At 48.7% G+C, this 19669-nt stretch overlaps 1 protein-coding gene across 5 annotated transcripts in view; it reads right to left on the bottom strand.

Moving 5' to 3' along the window:
- Window positions 1–19669, bottom strand: part of COL16A1 (collagen type XVI alpha 1 chain) — a 184930-nt gene that overhangs the window by 71877 nt on the left and 93384 nt on the right. For all 5 annotated transcript variants that reach the window (XM_053267053.1, XM_053267054.1, XM_053267055.1 and 2 more), the window contains 13 exons: window positions 19424–19486; window positions 18755–18796; window positions 18600–18644; window positions 16399–16434; window positions 15422–15484; window positions 13292–13336; window positions 13103–13198; window positions 8976–9014; window positions 8800–8844; window positions 6007–6042; window positions 3475–3576; window positions 3258–3293; window positions 619–654 (listed from right to left, as the gene is read on the bottom strand). In XM_053267053.1, coding sequence (XP_053123028.1) covers window positions 619–654; window positions 3258–3293; window positions 3475–3576; window positions 6007–6042; window positions 8800–8844; window positions 8976–9014; window positions 13103–13198; window positions 13292–13336; window positions 15422–15484; window positions 16399–16434; window positions 18600–18644; window positions 18755–18796; window positions 19424–19486 — 684 coding nt within the window. The remainder of the gene's footprint in view (window positions 1–618; window positions 655–3257; window positions 3294–3474; window positions 3577–6006; window positions 6043–8799; window positions 8845–8975; window positions 9015–13102; window positions 13199–13291; window positions 13337–15421; window positions 15485–16398; window positions 16435–18599; window positions 18645–18754; window positions 18797–19423; window positions 19487–19669) is intronic.

Here is a 19669-nt window from a genome sequence, read left to right as displayed (position 1 = left end):
ACCCAACTTAATCATGAAACTTCCTGGGTGAGCTTTTGCCACTACTTTCTTTCAGCCTATCCCACCTCATAGTATTATTGTGAGGAGACAATGAGAAGATCAACTGCTGTGGGAACTTTTCCTGGAAACAAATGTTCACCGTATTCGGAAGGTCGCACAAGCCATGTATGACCCCCTGAGCAACTCGTGGAAAGGCTTGGTGCAAAAGATAGAGCTTGCGGGGAAAGAAAAGCTGTGTATTATCTATATTCCCCAGGTGCTCATTCTAATGATGCAGCCCACTTGTCTTGAAAGGCGTTCCTTTGATGTATCAACTTGTAACCAAATAAGTCTCATTAATCTGATTGCGGTATTTCTCATTCCCTGAAATTTCGGGGAGGGGGGGAGGCTAATTCAAACATGCACCCTTCAACTGCAAATGTTTTGTGCTCCTTGACCTTTGGACCTTGTTCCTTTATTTTTGCTGATTCTATAAGCGAACCTAAATCTTGCATGATGCCTCTTTCTGGTTACTGTCTCGCTAGGTCAACAACTGGGAAGCAAATTGGACCTGGGACCAAAGAGAAAGTAGACAGCAGAGAGATAAGAGAGGGCACAGCAAGAGATATGGCTACCTACCTTCTCTCCTTTGTTCCCATTTATCCCAGGGTCCCCCTGAAAATATAAAGAAAGTGGGAGAAAGGGAGTAAAGAATGACAAAGCTGGCACTGGAAGAATTAATATTAACCAACTGGGCTGGGCGCAGAGCATCTCTGCCTCTAGCCACCACCCCGCTGCCGCCTTCCCACCACCACACATTTTCCCCACTGCCATTGTTTTCTCTCCCACCCACCTGCCATCGCTGCCTTCTTCCCTGGCCGCCATCACCGCCGTTTTGCCTGCCTGTCCCCCGCTATTTTGCCCACCCGCGCAGCGCGTGGCTCACCACCGTTTCATCCTTCCGCTCGTCCCGGCACCTGTCGGCTGCCTGCCACAGTTTTCTTCAGCTGCCGCTGCCACCATTTCCCCCTCTCCCACCCGCCCCATGGCTAGCCTATCCGGCAGCTTTCCAAACTCTCACGAGAGCTGCCACACATGGGATTAGCCACAGGTATGCCTTAGAGAATTAAATATATAGATGTCAATGGTAACTGAGAGGCAGCTGAAGCTGGGGGTGAGCACATCAGCATGAGGACCTGCTGCTGTGGCCCAGGCCCGAAGAACTGCGGCTCCAGTTTAAACAAATCCAAAACCTCTTTAAATGTCTCTTGTGTCTGTGTCCTAGTGCTGAAGGGCAATCCACAGTCCAAACACTACATGATAAAACCCTTCCTTCCTTCCTTCCTTCCTTCCTTCCTTCCTTCCTTCCTTCCTGCCTTCCTTCCTGCCTTTGAGTGAGGGCTGGATGGATCTATACAGAATTCGAGAACTGAGGCATTTGAAGCGTTACTCCAGCACATGCTTAACTCGTGCTTAGCTTGCAGCTGTCACACTATTGGAAAGCTGCCAAAAGTGGAGCTCAGAGGTGGCATGGGACATGTGGGCAGAGCGACAGGTGAGGTACGAGGCCAAGGAAGGAGATGCACCCACTTTGCCCAGTGCCATGCTCAGCACAGACCCACAGAGGTCTTGGCCTCAACAGGCCCCTCTCACTTTGGGTCCTGTGAGCTGACCCCTGTGTGGCAGAGCCGAACAGAAGGCAATGGCTCTTAAATCATCTCCGCAGAAGAGCCTTAGATCATGGGAACGCAGGTGCAAGAAACCATGGGGAAGAGGTTGTGCACACCCCTTTGCTCGCCAAATCCCAGAAGAAGGGAACAGAACTGCTCAAACACGTGACCAGCATCTTCTGCTCACCTCTTCAAGGATACACAGTCCCTATTTCCAAGGACGAGGATGTACAACCTCCATGCCCACTTGTGGATGGTAGGAAGCATATAGCCAATGGTTGGCTATAATAGTAGTGGTGGTAGTAGTAGTGGTTGTGGTAGTAGCAGTAAATATTTATTTATTTTTACATTTTATATCCCGCTCTTCCTCCAAGGAGCCCAGAGCGGTGTACTACATACTTGAGTTTCTCTTTCACAACAACCCTGTGAAGTAGGTTAGGCTGAGAGAGAAGAAGTGACTGGCCCAGAGTCACCCAGCTAGAATCATGGCTGAATGGGGATTTGAACTCGGGTCTCCCCGGTCCTAGTCCAGCACTCTAACCACTACACCATGCTGGCTCCTATCAATTAATGATGAGAGTTAATAAAAGCAACTTTGTATGTTGGCTGCCCCATCGTTTTAGCCTGGCTTTAAATGATATCTGGTTTAAATTTTAACGAGTTTTAATCTGGTCTGAATGTTTTTGTTTTGTTTTGATTGTTTTATTATGTGTTTTTGATTTTAATGTAAACCGCCCTGAGGCACTTCAGGACGGGCGGAATATAAACCGAATAAACAAATAAATAAACCATTGTTAATAACCTCTCAGTTACACCTGGCAGTTAATACTTGTGTTTGCAATGGGTCTCGAACTGGTGACCAAAGTGATGTCAGCGAGGCAGGGATTCAGCCTGTGCAACCAGCTCTGGCCCAAGAAAACTGGAGGAGGCTCAACCTCCTAAGTCAAGGAAACAGTTTTGCACCAATAGGCCAGAGCGGGTCAGGTGACACTCCCTGAGCCCCATAAATGCTTCCAGGTCAGGCACGCAGCTGGCTTATCGGAGTCACTGGGAGACCTGCTCTCTTGCTGGCTACAGAGAGCTTGCACTTGGCTCCTGCTTTGCATTTTCCTTAGGAACATAGGAAGCTGCCTTATCCCCTTGCTAACTGAGCAAAGAGGCACTTTTCCGAGTGGCAATTCTCAAATATTTAGCAGGGGGAGAGCAACTGGCCCTATCCAACCCCAGCACAGCATCCCTCCAGTGGCTGTTAGAGTCTACCTTGTGTTTCTTTTTAGATCGTTTAAACACACGCTTTGTTGGTTGTTTATTTTTCTATGTAAATCGCTTTGGAAACTTCTGTTGACAAGCAATATACAAATATGGGTAGTACTAAGAATTTATACTGAGTCAAAGCCTTGGTCCAGCTAGCTCAGGACTGTCTACAGTACACTGACTGGCAGCAGCTCTCCAAGGTTTCAGGCAGGAGTCTTTCCCGACCCCACCAGGAAATGCTGCCGGAGATTGACTTGGGGACCTTCTTCAAGCCAAGCAGATGTCCTGCCACTGAGTTATGGCCCCATCCCTTGACCTGCTGTCAGCTAAACAGGAGCCGGATCTGACACTTACCCTATTGCCTTTGGGTCCTAGAGGGCCAGGCTGGTCCTGAAAAAGAGAAGGAGAGACCCAAATGAAGTCAACCAGACAGCCATGGTGGCCCAGGCCAATCAGACGAAATACTGTCCCCCCAGCCGACCACCCCCCCTTTGAGCGCATCTTAGCCCTTTATCAGTCACACCAGCTGAAGGACAAAGTGTCCTCAGTGACTAGGGAGGAGTATACCCACCGATTTGCCCGGCTTTCCTGGAGGCCCAGGTTCCCCTTTGGGCCCTGGTTTCCCACTGCCTTGAATGTCAAAGATGGTGGGGCAAACTTCACACGGGTCCCCCTGTTAGGAGAGCATCAAGATGCTTTGAGGAAAAGGAAACCAAAACAAAGCCAATTTTGGAAACAGAACAATATATTTACTGCATATTTTGCCCAAACAGAAAATGATCTCAAGAAAGGCATTCAAGTGCATTATTTCTGAGAAAAACCTGGCTGGATCCTTGAGGTCAAGAAACGGGTGCTCAACAGACCAAAGCTGGAAACAGAGCTGAAAAGAGCGGCAACCATGTGTAACACGGAACCACTCCCACGCCCGCCTCTGCAGGGAGACCGCAGAGAGGAGGGGGGACTAGCTGTGTGGGCTTTCTTCTTGCTTGAAGGACAGCCTGCATAGCCAATCACAGCAGGAGAGAGGGAAGAGCTTCCTCCCTCAACTGCAGTCTGACTGAATGCTGCATTCAGACGTAACCCTGGAGAGGCTGGCGGCTGCATTCAGACGTAACCCTCAGAAACCAAAACCCCAATTATGAGTAGCAAAACTCACTACAAACCAAGGGTTCAAATTGGAGTCTGCAGAGTGCCACCTTGGATCTCTGGAGAAATGGGACCGGAGTTGCATGCATTTGGTTGTAACAGTGGAGAAGTCTCTGGCCCCTGCAACTCTGGTTCTGCATTACGTGTGAATGCAGCCGATGTTTTTATGTGGTCGACCAAACCATGTACACAAAAGAGAGTTCCAATTTTTATGAGAGCAAGTTCCAGTTCCCACCATGACGGGTGTCAAAGAGGGGCCAAGAAGGCTGGGCATTGCTCACCCTGATCTCTAGGCATGCAGTCTCCACAGACTTCTTGCCCTACATGGAATTGGGGCTCATCCTCCCCACAGAGGCTTCTGAAATCCTCCCCCAAGTTGCTTCCCAGATTTTGGATTTCTGAATTCTTGTTTCCAGGGTGGAGCTGATGAATTAGGAATGCTCCATTGGTCCATTTTTATCTTCAGCCTTTGTAGAAAGAACTGCCCACGACCTGTTTGTTTTGGTTGCAGCGTTGGCTTCCTTCAGCATGTACAAATCAGGGTTGCCCTATTCTGGCTTTCCAAATCTGTGTGTCTAATTTGCATATTATGTAAATTGGCTTGAAAATAATTTCTGAGCAGAATAGGGACTGCACGTTTTGCTCCATAGCTCCGCTTCTACAAGGGCTAGAGCTTAGCTTTTAAAAAAAATGAAAGTTGAAATCTGGGCAAATCTGGGTGGGTTGAGCAATCTAGGTGAGATGCTTAAAATCCGGGTGAAACCCAGAATTATGTGGTGGCCATGGCAACTCTAGTGTGCGTGTCATTTTTAAGGGTGAGCAGGCTTCCCCAAGGCCGACTCAGAGAGAAGCAGTTATTTCTGCCCCCAAACTGAAAATGACTTACTGGATTCCTTACCCAAGTCAATCCAAGACTCACAAAAAGCAGCTTCCTAGCAAAGCAAGAGATACTATAAATGTTTCCCTTGTTTAGAAAAGAAGTTTGTTTTAAAAAGGATAAACCCTGGAAAATGGGAGGAGGAGAAGCCAACTCCTCACAGGAGATCTGTAGGGGCAGAAGCCCCCCGGTGGACAGTTGGCCTTTGCCCTCCTGCCCCAGATATCTAAGACAAGAGTGCTTCAATAAGCCCCCATTCAGTCCCAATTAAATGTAATGGGCCCATAGAGCAAAATAAGGAGTGAGGGAGTTGGCAGTTCCTTTCCGCTCATATTTTAAACTCGGGAAGGATGTTGGGGCTTCTGTGTTTGCTTCCCCTTGGAGGCCGGCTTCAACAAGCCCCTGAAATCTGTTCCTGAGCCGGGCTTGGTAGAATTTCGCTAGCAGCCCCTAGATTCCTCCTTCTCCACTACACTAATAAATCACTGCAAGTAAGGATCTCGATGTGGGTGGCACATACAGGTGCATCCAAATCCTTTGTGTGGTGTTTTACCAGGTGCAAGCATTTGTGCAAACCAAAGAATGGCGGAGGGAAAAGAATTTTGACGCAACCGTAATTCTAGCTGCAGCAAGATTGCTTTCTTGCAACGGCTTATTAAGTGTGCCATACTGTGAATGCTTAGATTCCAAAATTATTTTCCATGTTCTAGTTAAACTGGAATTCAGGAGAAGTAGAACTCAGGGCAGAGCAAAAGGGAGGGGCAGTAAAGGAACGGCATTGGTGGCAGTGCGTTCCCGCTGAGATGTGCACACGTGTGCGCGCACACAAGTCTTTTGATGTCTGCACAGTTAATTGTAGATCCCGCTCAGGTTGAATCAGGGAGGCCCCATTCTGAATGCATGTGAGCACACACTGCCTTGATGTGGCCGCCCAGAACAAAATTCATTCTGTGCACAGATGAAAAATACTAGAGGTAACCCTGATGGGGGGGGGGTTTCCTCTCAATTTTGAGCCCCCCCCCCTCTGGATCCAGAGAGTGCAGAGGCACTGCCTTCGCTCTGCCATCCTTCTGTGCTTACCTTGTCTCCTTTCAGACCTGGGTCTCCTGGTTTCCCCTGCAGAGGAAAAGGAAAGGTTTCATGTTGTGATTTCATACCAGTGAGGCCATAAACTAACAGTGGTGTGTGTGTTTCTGTGTGTGTGTGTGTGTGTGTGTGTGTGTGTGTTTGTTTATAAAGTGCAAGGACGTTGCTGCCCAAAGCCAATGCACGCTTACTCAGAAGTAAGTCCCACTGAGTTCAGCAGAGACTTCCTCTGCAGTAGCTGTGAACAGGATTGTAGTATGAGAATTGACTGGATCAGAGTTAGCCAGGCAGGTTGTGTGTGCCAGGTCTGCACCCCACTTCCAGCAATGGAACATAGGAAGCTGCCATATACTGAGTCAGACCCTTGGTCTATCTAGCTCAGTATTGTCTTCACAGACTGGCAGCGGCTTCTCCAAGGTTGCAGGCAGGAATCTCTCTCAGCCCTACCTTGGGAGGGAGGGAACTTGGAACCTAGAAGCTCTTCCCAGAGCAGCTCCATCCCCTGAGGGGAATATCTTCCAGTGCTCACACTTCTAGTCTCCCATTCATATGCAACCAGGGCAGACCCTGTTTAGCTAATGGAACAAGTCATGCTGGCTACGACAAGACCAGTTCTCCTCTCCTTTTGCCTCCCCCCTAACATGAAGCCCTCAATAAAGCCCTCTCTTTTTCTATGCTGCACGTAGGGGGTGAGGGAACTCTTTGAACAGGCCCATTTAGAGCCACCATCGCCTGTCCTGAATTCATCGGAGGACTCTAACAGGACAGGCCCAGGCTCCTCATCATTTAAAGGTGCCCTCCTTATGCAGTGCTTTACTGCCCCACAAGCTGCCCCTTCTCTCCCTTGGCAGAGTGCATCCCTTCCCTTCCCTTCCCTTCCCTGGTGGTGCATCAGCCTCTGGAGCCAAGCACTGCTTCTCCCACTCCTTAGGAACCAAAGGTGTGGAAGAAGACACTGGCCATTGTGACCTCACACTAATACTGCCCAATGGAAGGAGAGAGACACTGGCCATTGTGACCTCACACTAATACTGCCCAATGGAAGGAGAGAGACACTGGCCATTGTGACCTCACACTAATACTGCCCAATGGAAGGAGAGAGACACTGGCCATTGTGACCTCACACTAATACTGCCCAATGGAAGGAGAGAGATACTGGCCATTGTGACCTCACACTAATACTGCCCAATGGAAGGAGAGAGACACTGGCCATTGTGACCTCACACTAATACTGCCCAATGGAAGGAGAGAGACACTGGCCATTGTGACCTCACACTAATACTGCCCAATGGAAGGAGAGAGACACTGGCCATTGTGACCTCACACTAATTCTGCCTAATGGAAGGAGAGAGATACTGGCCATTGTGACCTCACACTAATACTGCCCAATGGAAGGAGAGAGATACTGGCCATTGTGACATTCCATAGCTGCTGCCCACCTGAAGAAGAGATACTGATGCCCTGTGCCTCTCATAAGGAAGGTATCCTTTGCATCCTGGATAAGACAGACTTCAAAAATGTCCTTTATTTCCCCAACCTCTCAAATGCAAATTTCACTTCTCAGGCAGGCAGCACTCTTCAGCATTGCTTTTTAGGACTTGTGATGACGAGCTCCTTCTGGCTGCCAGTGATAGTGCCTCTCTGTCCTCCGGCCACTTGCCTACCTGCCAGTCATTTCTCCAATGAATGGGAGCCACTAAAGATTTAGCCCCAGCGATTGAGGGATGAGGGAACTCTCAAAGAGACCACTTGAGAAGGGCTGTAGTGATCCCCACAGAGAACAAGGGGAGGCAGAGGCAAAATGGATTAAAACTACATTTCGGAAACTGAAATAAAAATGCAAATGGAAAGTAAAAGTAACAGAAGGGAAAGATGAAAACTGCTTCCAGTTCCTTTCCAGCTTCATAACCTTCTACAAAAAGTGTAAGTATGCACTTTCCCGTTCTTTTGCAAGGCACAGTACCTCCATTTCTCTTGCTTCCTCTCAGTCTTTGCCTTTCTCATTTCCCCCCTCCCTCTTCCTTCCCATTGCTATTCCCCACCCCCCTTTGTCTGCCCTCCTTTTTCTACTCATTTTCCTTTCCATATTTCTTTCTGCCTGAAAATCTTGAAGGAAGGGGGAATGCTCGTGGATGAGGCTGGGCTGCACCCACTGCTTATGCGGTAGGAAACAAAGCTTCGAATAAACCTGGATCTCCTCTGTGTGACCCAGTCTCTCTTTGGCATTTGGATTCTAAGCTCTCTGACCGCAAATACAACATATTCCTTCCTCTTTTATTACTGCAACTCCTAGACTCCCTGCCAGCCTTATGGGTGCCCCTCCGAAGTCTCCTCACAGTCCCTCTGGTTGTGCATCAGCCTCCTCTCCGCCCCCCGCCAGAGGCAGGAACTATCAACAATCCAACTTCTGGCAACAGCGTTGCATGACCTAAGCTTATGTAGCCCATTAGGGGACAGAACTTGGGTGTGGGACGAGGCGTGACATTACTCCTAGCAGCTGCATGTGTAAACCAAGGTTCTTCTCTTTGTTTGCAACTGTTGAAGTTCTTTTAACAGTAAACATGATAAATCCCAAAACTCCCCGTGATCAAGGCCTCACTTGGCTCTCCGTGGTCACATGATTTGGGGGAGGCTGCTCCAGGGTGTAGGAGGAGAAGAGCATGAGGCTATGGCAAACCGAACCAGTTGCTCCCTTCCATGGCTGCCCTGGAATCTGCCGCACCTCCAAAGATCCTTTCCGCTTTCATTTCGGTTTGATTCAGTTAACTCTCTAGAGAAGGAACTTACTGGCTTTCCAGTTGAGCCGACGAGCCCTGGTGGTCCTGAACCCCCCTGGAAAGAGAAACCAGAACATGAGGCCCACATGAGTAAGTCTGTGGAGAGTACCCATGACGCTGCAAAGAACAAGAGCAGCAAGATCAGCTACATTATGGGAATGAGATAACTGGAGCTAAATAAATTACCTTTTCTCCTCTTGGGCCTGGGGGGCCACCTGGATCACCCTGAAATGCAAGCAGAACCGTTAACTTTGTTCAGGAGTTGAATGAGCCACCAAAGTTGTACGATGCCCAAACGAGGACCCAGAAGGTCAAATTTTTGCCAAAAAAAGGTCTGCCATGCCCCTGAGACGATAACGGTGTTCTACCAAACTTTTCGTTTCCATGCTGCTGATGAAAAACATGCGGGGGGTGGGGGCGGTGCTGAAGCCTCCCAGACTCTTCTTTCCTTTGTTCTTGAGTATAAAATTCGAGGAGGAGGAGATGTATATATTTATATACTGGTTTTCAACCAAAAAAAAAGCCATCTAATGGCACAATGGGGAAGTAACTTGTCTAGCAAGCAAGAGGCTGCTGGTTCAAATCCCCGATGGTATGTTTCCCAGGCGACCACAGAGCCTGGTTGTCTTTGGTAAAATACAGGAGGAGTTTAGCATTGCTTCCTCCCACACAATATGAATGATGCCTTTCAGCATCTTCCTATAGAAATTGCCTTATACCAAGTCAGACCATTGGTCCATCTAGTAAAGTATTGTCTAGGCAGCGCAGGAGGTCCTCTTCCTTTCCTCCTGGAGAGAAGATGGAGATATCTCTCTTTCTCCCTACTTATTCACTCATATTCTTATCCCTACTTATTCATAGTCCGAACCAGACTCGAACTAAACCAGGCATGTTCGGTTTTGTGGCACTGAACCCACCCATCCACGGCTCAAATTTGAGCCAGTTTGAGGGTTCTGGAGCTGGCTGGGGGTGGGGGTCGGCTCAAGGTCAAGCCGAACCAGGCCCAGTCTGGCTCAAGGGTGAGCCCTCGAACCGGACCAGTTTGATGGTGAACTAGCTTGACCTTGAGCCAGTTCACACATCCCTACTTATTCATGATGTAGCTATTAGATAAGATTAGGTCTTTCCTATCCTGATGTATTTCACCAATAAACTAGTTAAGTAATTTAGACTCTACAGTGGTTTCCATGCGTGTTCCTTAAATAGCTGCAACAACTAGACCCCACACTTTGTAACTGGAATAGATGCTTTCCAAAGGCACTCTACTAGAATACTTTGTAATTTCTCCAAAGGGAAAGGGAAATAATCATACCCGCCCCCCCCCACACACTAGGTACATAGAAACTGCCTTATACCAAGTCAGACCATTGGTCCATCTAGTTCAGTATTGTCTACATTAGCTGACAGCAGCTCTCCAGGGTTTCAGACCTTCTCCCAGCTACCGAACTGACCCAGTATAAAGGCAGTATACCCAGTATACCTGCTCTATATATGAAACTTCTAAGACCCTCAGCTTAAGGGTGGTGTGCTTGGCACTGACTGATTGGCATTTGTGAGAAGATAGAAGTGGGTCATGAATGCAGGCACACACACACACACACACACACACACACATGCCAGGGCATAACACTTCCCCCCTTGTGGGTCCTGAATAGCACTCCTTTTGACCACGCTCCTCATAAATGTGTTGCCACTGCACACATTGCTTAGGGTCTCTGCAAGCAACACCCGCTGGTCCTTGTCCGGCATTTCTCCCAGCCCTCAAGCACTGCATTGGCATGGAACCAATGTTGGCTGAAGAAATGCTTTTGCACTTCAAAGACAGCAAAACAAAACTGGGATTCAGACAGCAATATATTAAAAATGGGAAGGCATTAAAAAGTTTAGAAGTGAGACCTGATCACACACACACCACACGTCAGTATATTCAGGCTGCATATATGCACAGTTTGTATACTTGGGTTTTTTAAAAATCTCAATTTTGTGCCCAATTGTGAATTAATAATTTACATATTTTACTATACATATATTTACTCTGCATACAGAGTAAAATATGCAGCCTAAATAAGGTTAACTGCATTTCCTCCCCTTCATCCCAGATGACCCTTCCCTCTGTCACTTCTCTCTTCCCTCTCCCAATACCACCTCCTTCATCATCTTCCTATGTTGTTTCTCCATTCTACTGTCAAGATTTAAACTGTAATCTCCTTGGGGCAGGACCTTTTTTCTTGCTGATGAAAATCTGTAAAGCACTGTGCTTATTATAATGTTACTGTATGAATCCCCTCTGCTAGCCACAAGGAGGGAGTTAAGCGGAACAGCAAATATTTCCCCCTGAATGACTGAGAGAAGTGCTGCTCAGAAGCACAGTCCAAGATTTCGACAGGCATTACAGACATTTCTGTAAAGCTTATCTCAATAACCATAAGGGCTAGAAAGGTCTTTCTTTTAAAAAAGTGGGGGGGGGGGCAGGGACTGTTAGAGAGTCCCAGGGCATTGATGCCAAGTTACAAAACACATAGAGCTCTAGCAAGATATTTCCATACTATGCTGTGTCTAACCAATTGCCAATAGGGATGTGTGAATCGATTCGGGTACAAAACAATTTGTACCCATATCTGCCTGTTTTCAGTGGTTTTTGGACAAAAGAAATCACCCCTGTGCTAGCTGGCCAGATTCAGGTCCAAAACAAATCGCCCAGATTTCAGACCTGAAAAATTCGTAGATTCAGACCTCCATTTTGTGGTGATCTCTCTTGCTGTCTCCATTTTGTATTAGGGTGGTTTTTTTTTGTGTGTTTTTTGAGAATTCTGCCCTCCCAAGCTTCAGATTGGTGTGCAACGACTGACTGGCGATTCCCCTCTGGTCCCAGATTGGCTTGTTTCCATTACAGGGGAAGGGTCAAAGAAGAGACAAGGGTGGGGCGAGTTCGAAGGAGGGATTTTCAAATGTACTTAAGGAGGCAGTCAGCCACCATTCTGCCTTTCTGCCTCATGGGAGAAGAGAGAGGGCCAGAGGAGCTTTGCTTTGCCTTGCCTGCCTGCTGCCTGAAGTGGATTCTCTGCTTTTTGTTCCTGCTTTCCTGATTGAGGAAAAGATAAGATATTTTCCCCCCATCCCCTTCCTTCAGCTGAGAGATTCACTGCCTGCACCTGCTGTTTGTGCGAATCGATTTGTGTAAAAAACGATTTGTACCCCAATCTACCTGTTTTGGGAGACTTGTGGACAAAACACATCGCCCCCGTGCTAGCTAGCCAGATTCGGCGGGGTGGGTGGGTGGGGTGATTCGATTCGGGTACAAATCAAATTTAAAAAATGAATTTGTGCACATCCCTAATTGCCAATAGTTAGGAGTGTTGCCAGTAGTTAGAATAGTTTACATATTAAGTCAGCAATCTAATTCCCCTATGTGAATCTCCGAAAAGGATTTCTACTAGGGGTGTGCAATTTGGATTTTCTGTGTTTCGATTTGTAACTGAATCGAAACAAACCCTGATTCGATTTGGATCTGAATCTGACCCACCCGAATCACCCCAAATTCAATTCGGATCCGAATCGCGGCTGATTCGATTTGAATCGCTTCGGGTTTCGGATCTATCCTATTAATTTCCCCAGATTCCTAGCTTTCATTTTTTTAAAAAGCTAAGCTCTAGCCCTTATAGAAGTGGAGTTATGGAGCAAAATGTGTGGTCACTATTATTTAAGTGTTCGGATTCTTTGGTGTATAATGACTTCCACTCAATGAATCCTTATGAGGATTCATTACACACCTTCATTTCTTCTATTCATTTTGACTGTCTTTTAGACAGTGCCAATTGTCAACTGCCATGTGCCAACTACACTCCACTCCCACCCGCAAGGCAGTGAGGTACTACTCAGTTTAAGTTAAGTGCCTAATGGGTCGAGGCTACCACCCAAATTGCAGAGGGATTGGGCAAAGGGCTGTTTTTTGGTGAATTGTTGAAGGTTTAGTGTTTAGATTTGTACCCAAATCTAGCCAATGGACCACAGGGGTGATTCGTTTTGTCTCTGAATCACCCGAATCAGCTAGATTCGGGTACAAATCGATTTGTATCCGAATCGATTCACACATCCCTAATTTCTACCCACAAGTTTCAGTCAAAAAGGTGACATGCAAATGCTATAGGGGAACCAAGATATTTTACCCAGTTCTTAGTGCCCCTAGAGAAACGGTAAGAATGATTTTTAAATCATGATTACCGCTGCAGTTATAAAAGTCATGCCTTGCTGATAAAGGCAAATGCCACTGCTAGCAGAAGATACACTGAGGAAGACAGAGATAAAATGCTTACCGGTTTTCCTGGAAGGCCAATTCCAGGAAGGCCTGGTTTCCCCGGGGGTCCCGGCTCTCCAGCGAGCCCTTCAGGACCCACAAACCCTGGGTCACCCTAAAACACAGGGACAGCTGTTAATTATATGTCTGTCGGAAGAGTCACTCTCCTGGGCTCCCTCCCCACCCCGAGGTTTGTGCAGCACAGTACCTTCTGGCCTTTGGGTCCCACGACACAAATCTCCCCAGGCCGGCCCTGCAGAGAAAAAGAGAGTGAGATTTATTAGGAAATGGTCTTGCTTCATAGTAAAGGTGGTCAACTCAGTAAGGGAAATCAGAACTTGGACTGGGAGCTTTGTGGATGGAGGCTGGGGCTCGGCTCGGCTCGGCTCAGCTCAGCGAGATACGTGGAACTGGGTGCCCTCAGAACTCTCTTGCAGCACAGAAAGAATAAAGGGCTGTGTGACATCAGCCTCTGTGATTGGCAGGCAGTATTCCGGACTGGCCGGGCTTGGGATAAATACCAGAGGCGTGGCTCATTGTCCTAGCTTGGGCAATGGGGAGGTTGCATGTCAGATTCCAGCTCAACTAGCCCACTCCAGTGGACAGCGGATACCCTAAGCTGGGTAATATACCCCCACAAGCCTGATGGGACACACTGCCACAATAGCCCTGTTCAGACACTGAGGTCGTTCACATGACCAAACTGCAGGGAGTTTGGGAAAGGCAGGATCCTACCTATCTTCCCACCCCCACGAGATGATCAGAGCCTCTTTGTTGTTCCATCGCTCACATGCCCACATGACCAGCATGGCGGCAGACTCCTGACGTGGAATCAGGAAGAAGAAGTCCTTCCAGATCCTACAATTCTCTGCCAATGCAGAGAGCTCCTCTCCCTGGCCATGTTGCTTTCTGGACTCTATGGCCGCTGCTCCTGGCAGCCATTTCCAGAGCTCAGGTGCTGCAGTCGACCAGAAAGAGATAGGACATAGGACAGACTCCTTTCCCTTTCTACCCCACCCCACCCCACCCCCGGTAGCAGATCTGGGCTCCTTGGTTCTGCAGCGGGGTTGGGAGGTCTCTGAGTTGCCCAGATGGCCCAGGCTGCTTGGGTAAACTCTTTTCTGCCCAAGCAGCTTGGGGCATGTGAACGGCATATGTCTGGGCGTCTATACACAGGTACATGGTTTTACATGAATGACAAGATGATGGATGTTGTAGTCCCACAATGTCTGGGGCACCCAAGACTGAGCACCCCCGAGCAAGTTACAAGCAAGGCCTGGTTCACACTGTCAAGTGATGGACATACAGTTCTCAAGTCACTGATATAAATGCCAGGCAGAGAACGTTCAGACCCACCCACCCTGCCCCACAAGGCTTTTCAGTGGAGTTGTCTCGCACATCCAGCTGACTTGAGGGCAGAGGCAATCAGGCAAGATGCATCCATGTGTGAACCACCCCAAGTTAAGGATTGCTAGCAAGGGAGTCATGAAACTCCTATGAAATTAATATTCTAATGCCCTTATACAAAACTATGGTGCGGCCACACCGGGAGTACAGTGTACAATTCTGGTCACCACATCTAAAAAAGGACATTGTAGAACTGGAAAAGGTGCAGAAGAGGGCAACCAAGATGATCAGGGGCCTAGAGCACCTTTCTTGTTGTAGGCAAGGCTACAACACCTGGAGCTATTTAGTTTAGAAAAAAGACGAGTGCGGGGAGACATGATAGAGGTCTATAAAATCATGCATGGTATGGAGAAAGTGGATAGAGAAAAATTCTTCTCCCTCTCACATAAGACTAGAACCAGGGGTCATCCCACGAAATTGATTGCCAGGAAATTTAGGACCAAAAAAAGGAGATACTTTTTCACACAACGCATAATCCACTTGTGGAATTCTCTGCCACAAGATGTGGTGACAGCCAACAACCTGGATGGCTCTAAGAGGGGTTTGGATAACTTCATGGAGGAGAGGTCTATCAAGGGCTACTAGTCGGAGGTCTGTGGGCCACCTCCAGCCTCAAAGGCAGGATGCCTCCGAGTACCAGTTGCAGGGGAGTAAGAGCAGGAGAGAGGGCATGCCCTCAACTCCTGCCTGTAGGCTTCCAGCGGCATCTGGTGGGCCACTGTGTGAAACAGGCTGCTGGACTAGATGGGCTCCCTTGGGCACGATCCAGCAGGGCTCTTCTTATGTTCTAAACCACCCAGAGAAGGCTTCAAGGAGTGTCGAACCATGCAGGGTAGAGTTCTGTATAAAACAGAGGCGGGTGGAGGGGTGAGAGAAAGAGACAGGAAGCAGGAGGGAATGTGTAAAGGAGGAAACCTGCTGCTTGACTTACATCACGCCCTGGGCTCCCTGGTTTGCCTTGAAATCCGTAGTCTCCCTTCTCACCTTTCTGCCCCTTTAGGGAAAGATGGTGAAAGACACATGTTAGTGATTAATAGTTTAATAAGGATTTAGTTTTTAGATTGTGAGCACCTAGGGGACAGGTTACTGACTTTTAGAAAAATACTGGACGCTGTTTCGCGCCTATGAGACAGAGCGGCATATTTTTCAAAAAAACAATATAACTTCCTACTTGGCCACTGGTTCTAGGATCCATGTTATTTATTTATTTATTCTAGTTTATGTCCCACCTTTCTCCCACCATGGAACTCAAGATTATGGACATCAGGTTCCCACATGGTAGGCATCCAGGCACTGATGAGCAGACCCAGACCTCATATGAACATGTGAAGTTATCCTATACTGAGTCAGGCCATTGATCCATCTAGCTCAGTATTGCTTACTTTGATTGGCAGAAGCTTTCCGGGGTCTTAGGCTGAGGTCCTTCCCAGCCCTACCCACACATGTCAAGGGTCAAACATGGAATCTTGTGCATTCAAAGGATGTGTTCTGTCACCCAACTATGGCCTCTCTCAAGTTATTTAGCTTAAGCAAGATGGTTGCCACTACTGTCTGAACTCCCATGGATTGCTGATTCCCAACCTGGTTGCTTCCTGAAACCCCCAAGAAGCTCTAAAACCTTCCAGCTCTTAGATCACAGCTCATCTGGATCAGCCTATCAGCTCCCCAGAGTCCTTTCCCAAGAAGAACCGAGGCAACTTCTGATAGAAAGAACCACCCACCAGAGCTTGCAGGAAGAAAGTTCCAAGTTCCCTCCCTGGAGGCATCTCTAAAATAGCGCTGAGAGAGACTCCTGCCTGTAACCTTGGAGAAGCCGCTGCCAGTCTGTGAAGGCAATACTGGTCTAGATGGACCAACGGTCTGATTCGGTAGAAGGCGGATTCCTATGTTCCTAGCTAGAAAGCTTACCTTCGGTCCAACAGTTCCAGTCAATCCTAGAGCGCCCTGTATATGACACAATGGTTTGTTCATTAGAGATATAAAAGCGTTTATAGCCCAACCCTTTTCAGAGGCAAACAAATAGATGTACATAACATGCCTAGAGAGCTTTGTGCTTGTTGCTTGGAGAGGGTCCCAGGTGACTTCATGGGTGAGGGCAGATGCAGAAGACAGAATTCGCGAATGAAGCATCTGTATAGCACTGCTCTATGGGAACCGGTGGTGGCAATGTTGAAGTCTCTGGCCACAACTGGCCCGGCCATTGGGCTACCAGGAGGGCTCTTGCTAAACTCTGACTGAGTGGCTCTGATCCTACTGAGAGGCAGTGCAGGCAGAAGTTGCCACGGGAAGATGGACAGGAGAAGCAGGAGCTTAGAAGAAGGAAACAGAACAAGGCCAGGATGGCAGCAGGTGGGCCTAGGAGAAGGAGGAGGTGAGAAACAGAAATCAGGGTTGCACAGAGAAAGTCCCAGAGGGGAGAGGGGGAGAGGAGAAGGCCAGAAGAGCCATCCTGAGGAGGACAGGAGACCCAGGACAGAAAGTGGGCAGAGCCAAGAGTTGCTTGTGGCCAGGAGCCCCTGGGGAGAGGGAGGCTGGGTTTCTCATGATGGTTTGAAATAACCTGGGACTTTTAGGCACAGCAGGTTTTACTACGGGTTTACAGGAAGGCTTTACTGTGAACTCGAAGTTGTCCCAACAAAATGCTGCAAATAGTGGATTTTTTTTAACCCTGGATATAAATCAGGCGACACCCTTAACATGCTGTGAAAAACCCGAATCGTGTGTGAACTGCTCTCCGGTAACTCGCAGGGACTTTGGGGTAAATCTAGCCGATATGTGAACACACCCCCTCCATTCCACAGGAGATGCGAGCTAAAGGGCTTCAAAAGCTCCGTGTGAAAAGTTTCCGGCCAAAGTTTTTGTACGGCTGCATTTCTGAGCTTGGGTACTGCATTGCATGAACAGTGCAGGAAGCAGCTGGCCAGACACTGGCCGGCACGTACGAGAGGGCTGGCTACAGGAAGCTGCAACTAAATATTTACCATTTACTGTATAAACCTTGGTCCCCAAACTGAACGGCCTCACTGGCAGATCCAGATTAGCTGCTTACAATGGAGAGAAGGGGATGGATTTCTGCAAAAGTGCACGAGCGGGAGAGAGGGCGGCTGGGCAGCAGGGGTCACAAGGGCCAGAGGGGGTGAGGGAGGTCCAGCGGTCGAAAAGGCTGCTGTGCCTGCTGAGTTTCCAAGCAGCCACCACCCACCAGTAAATCCCCTTGGATCTTTCACTGAATTTCACACCTCGCCCCCCGAAATTTCCCCTGCTTCAATCCCCATTCATCCCCCCACCCCGCCATTCATCTGACCTCTTTCAAGCCAAAAGTTCTTAAGTGACAGATCTTTGTCAAACCCTTTTCAAGAGATTTGAGAAAACAAAGTGTGGCTGCATTCACGTGTGATGCAGAACAGTGGGTCCAATCAACCTGCGGTTCCACACACTCCTCCTCCCACTTCCCCATCCATATTCAGACTTCAGGAGAGCTGCCTCTCTGCGGTCAGCAGAGAGACTGCAGAGAGATGGGGGAGCTGGCGGTTCAGGCTTCCTTCTTGACAGAAGGACAGCCCACACAGCCAATCAGGCTGGAGTTGAGGGAGGAGCTTCTTCCCTCAACTCTGGTTCCAGGGCCAGCAGCCTGAAGTTCCAAATTTAGATGTCCTGCAGGCTGCTTGGAACCTTGGGATGCGGCAATGAAACTCACTACAACCCAAGGGTTCAGATTGGAGTCCCAGTCCTGAGCCCTCGGTTTCGTCACTGCGCCTGACTGCAGTTCTCTGCATTCAGACATAACGTTTGCAGAACCGCAGGCCTATTCAACTGTTGTTCCATGTTTTGTGCAAATGTGGCCTTTATGTGTTGGGGTGTTTGTGGGTGGGAGTAACTGTCCTGTCCTGCAATCCAGTGTGGCATGGTGTCACATCCAGGACCCTGGAGAGCTCCCAGTGAACAATTTGTTCCCACAAGGGCCAGAGGCAGAATAAAACCTTAAATACCTCCAGGCTCAGGTCATCCCTCCCAGGCTCTGCTTCCCTGCCTGGAGATCCTGGGAGTTGTAGTCCCCAACATCTGGCAGTCCCTTTGAGAGGGAACATTGCTGCAGAGCCATTGCTTACCTTCTCTCCTCGCTCTCCCTTCTCCCCCGTTGGGCCTACAGCACACTTTAAAAAAGAACAAACAGGTAGAGCGTTAGAGCAGTGGCGACGGATAAGGGGGAAGAGAGGAAGGCCAAGCATGTATGACTCCTCTCCAGAGTAGAGAAGCAGCTCACCTGTAATGGGGCTTCAGGAGAGATCCGGACACAGTCAGCACCCTGCAGGAGCAGAAGGAAAGGTCTTAGGATTGTTGTTAGGGGTTGGTTGCACAAATTCTGCCTCGACCCAGGCCTCGGGATACTCCCCATCAGGGGATGAGGCAAGCAGTTCCAGCAGAGAAGCCTCCAGACAAGTGGACCTCTCAGGGGAATCAAAGCTAACCCCCCTACCATGGCTGGAAGACCCACCCTGGCCCTCACCCCCAGATTCCCAGGGACCCTTGGAGGACCCTGCAGCAGAGCGCCCCCCCCACCACCACCGATGTCATCAGAATCAACATCGACAAAACTGGATCCTGGCCCTTTAAGCCTGCTGGATCCTACAAGAAACGAGGGTGGAGTTAAAGCCAGCAACCCACCAACTTAAGGCCTCAGTCAGCTGCAGGCCCTCACTAAAGCGATGTCTATTCTACTTGGGGTGGGTATTCTGCACACAGCCCTACAGCGATCTGTCCCATTCCTGAACCCTGTCCTGGACTCTCTCCAGGGTCCTGCTCCCCTGCTCCCCTGGAGACCATTACCCCTCGACAGGACTATGACACCAGGATGTGGCAGACACAGGCCTGGCACAAGACAGTCATGTGGCCATTGTGTTGATCTCCACAGTCGACCAGGGGAGCTACTCACACGGTCACCTTTCTCCCCTTTAGGTCCGTAGGTCCCTGCTGGTCCACGTTCGCCTTTCCCACCCTGCATGAGAGAGGAGGAGGTCGTTGAAAGAAGAATGGTCTTCATGCCAACAAAAAGCAAGAAAAGCACATGACAGAATATGCTTCCCCAGCACCCAAAGTAAACAGAGACCCTTATGCAGTGGATCTGAACATTAAAACAAGCAAAAACATGACATCACTGGCATGTCTTCCTGCCAACGTA

This window comes from Hemicordylus capensis, chromosome 7, assembly GCF_027244095.1.
Source record: "Hemicordylus capensis ecotype Gifberg chromosome 7, rHemCap1.1.pri, whole genome shotgun sequence".
NCBI classification, from domain to species: Eukaryota; Metazoa; Chordata; class Lepidosauria; order Squamata; family Cordylidae; genus Hemicordylus; species Hemicordylus capensis.
Note: the sequence above shows the minus strand (reverse complement) of the source record. Positions and strands in the feature narration are given on the sequence as shown.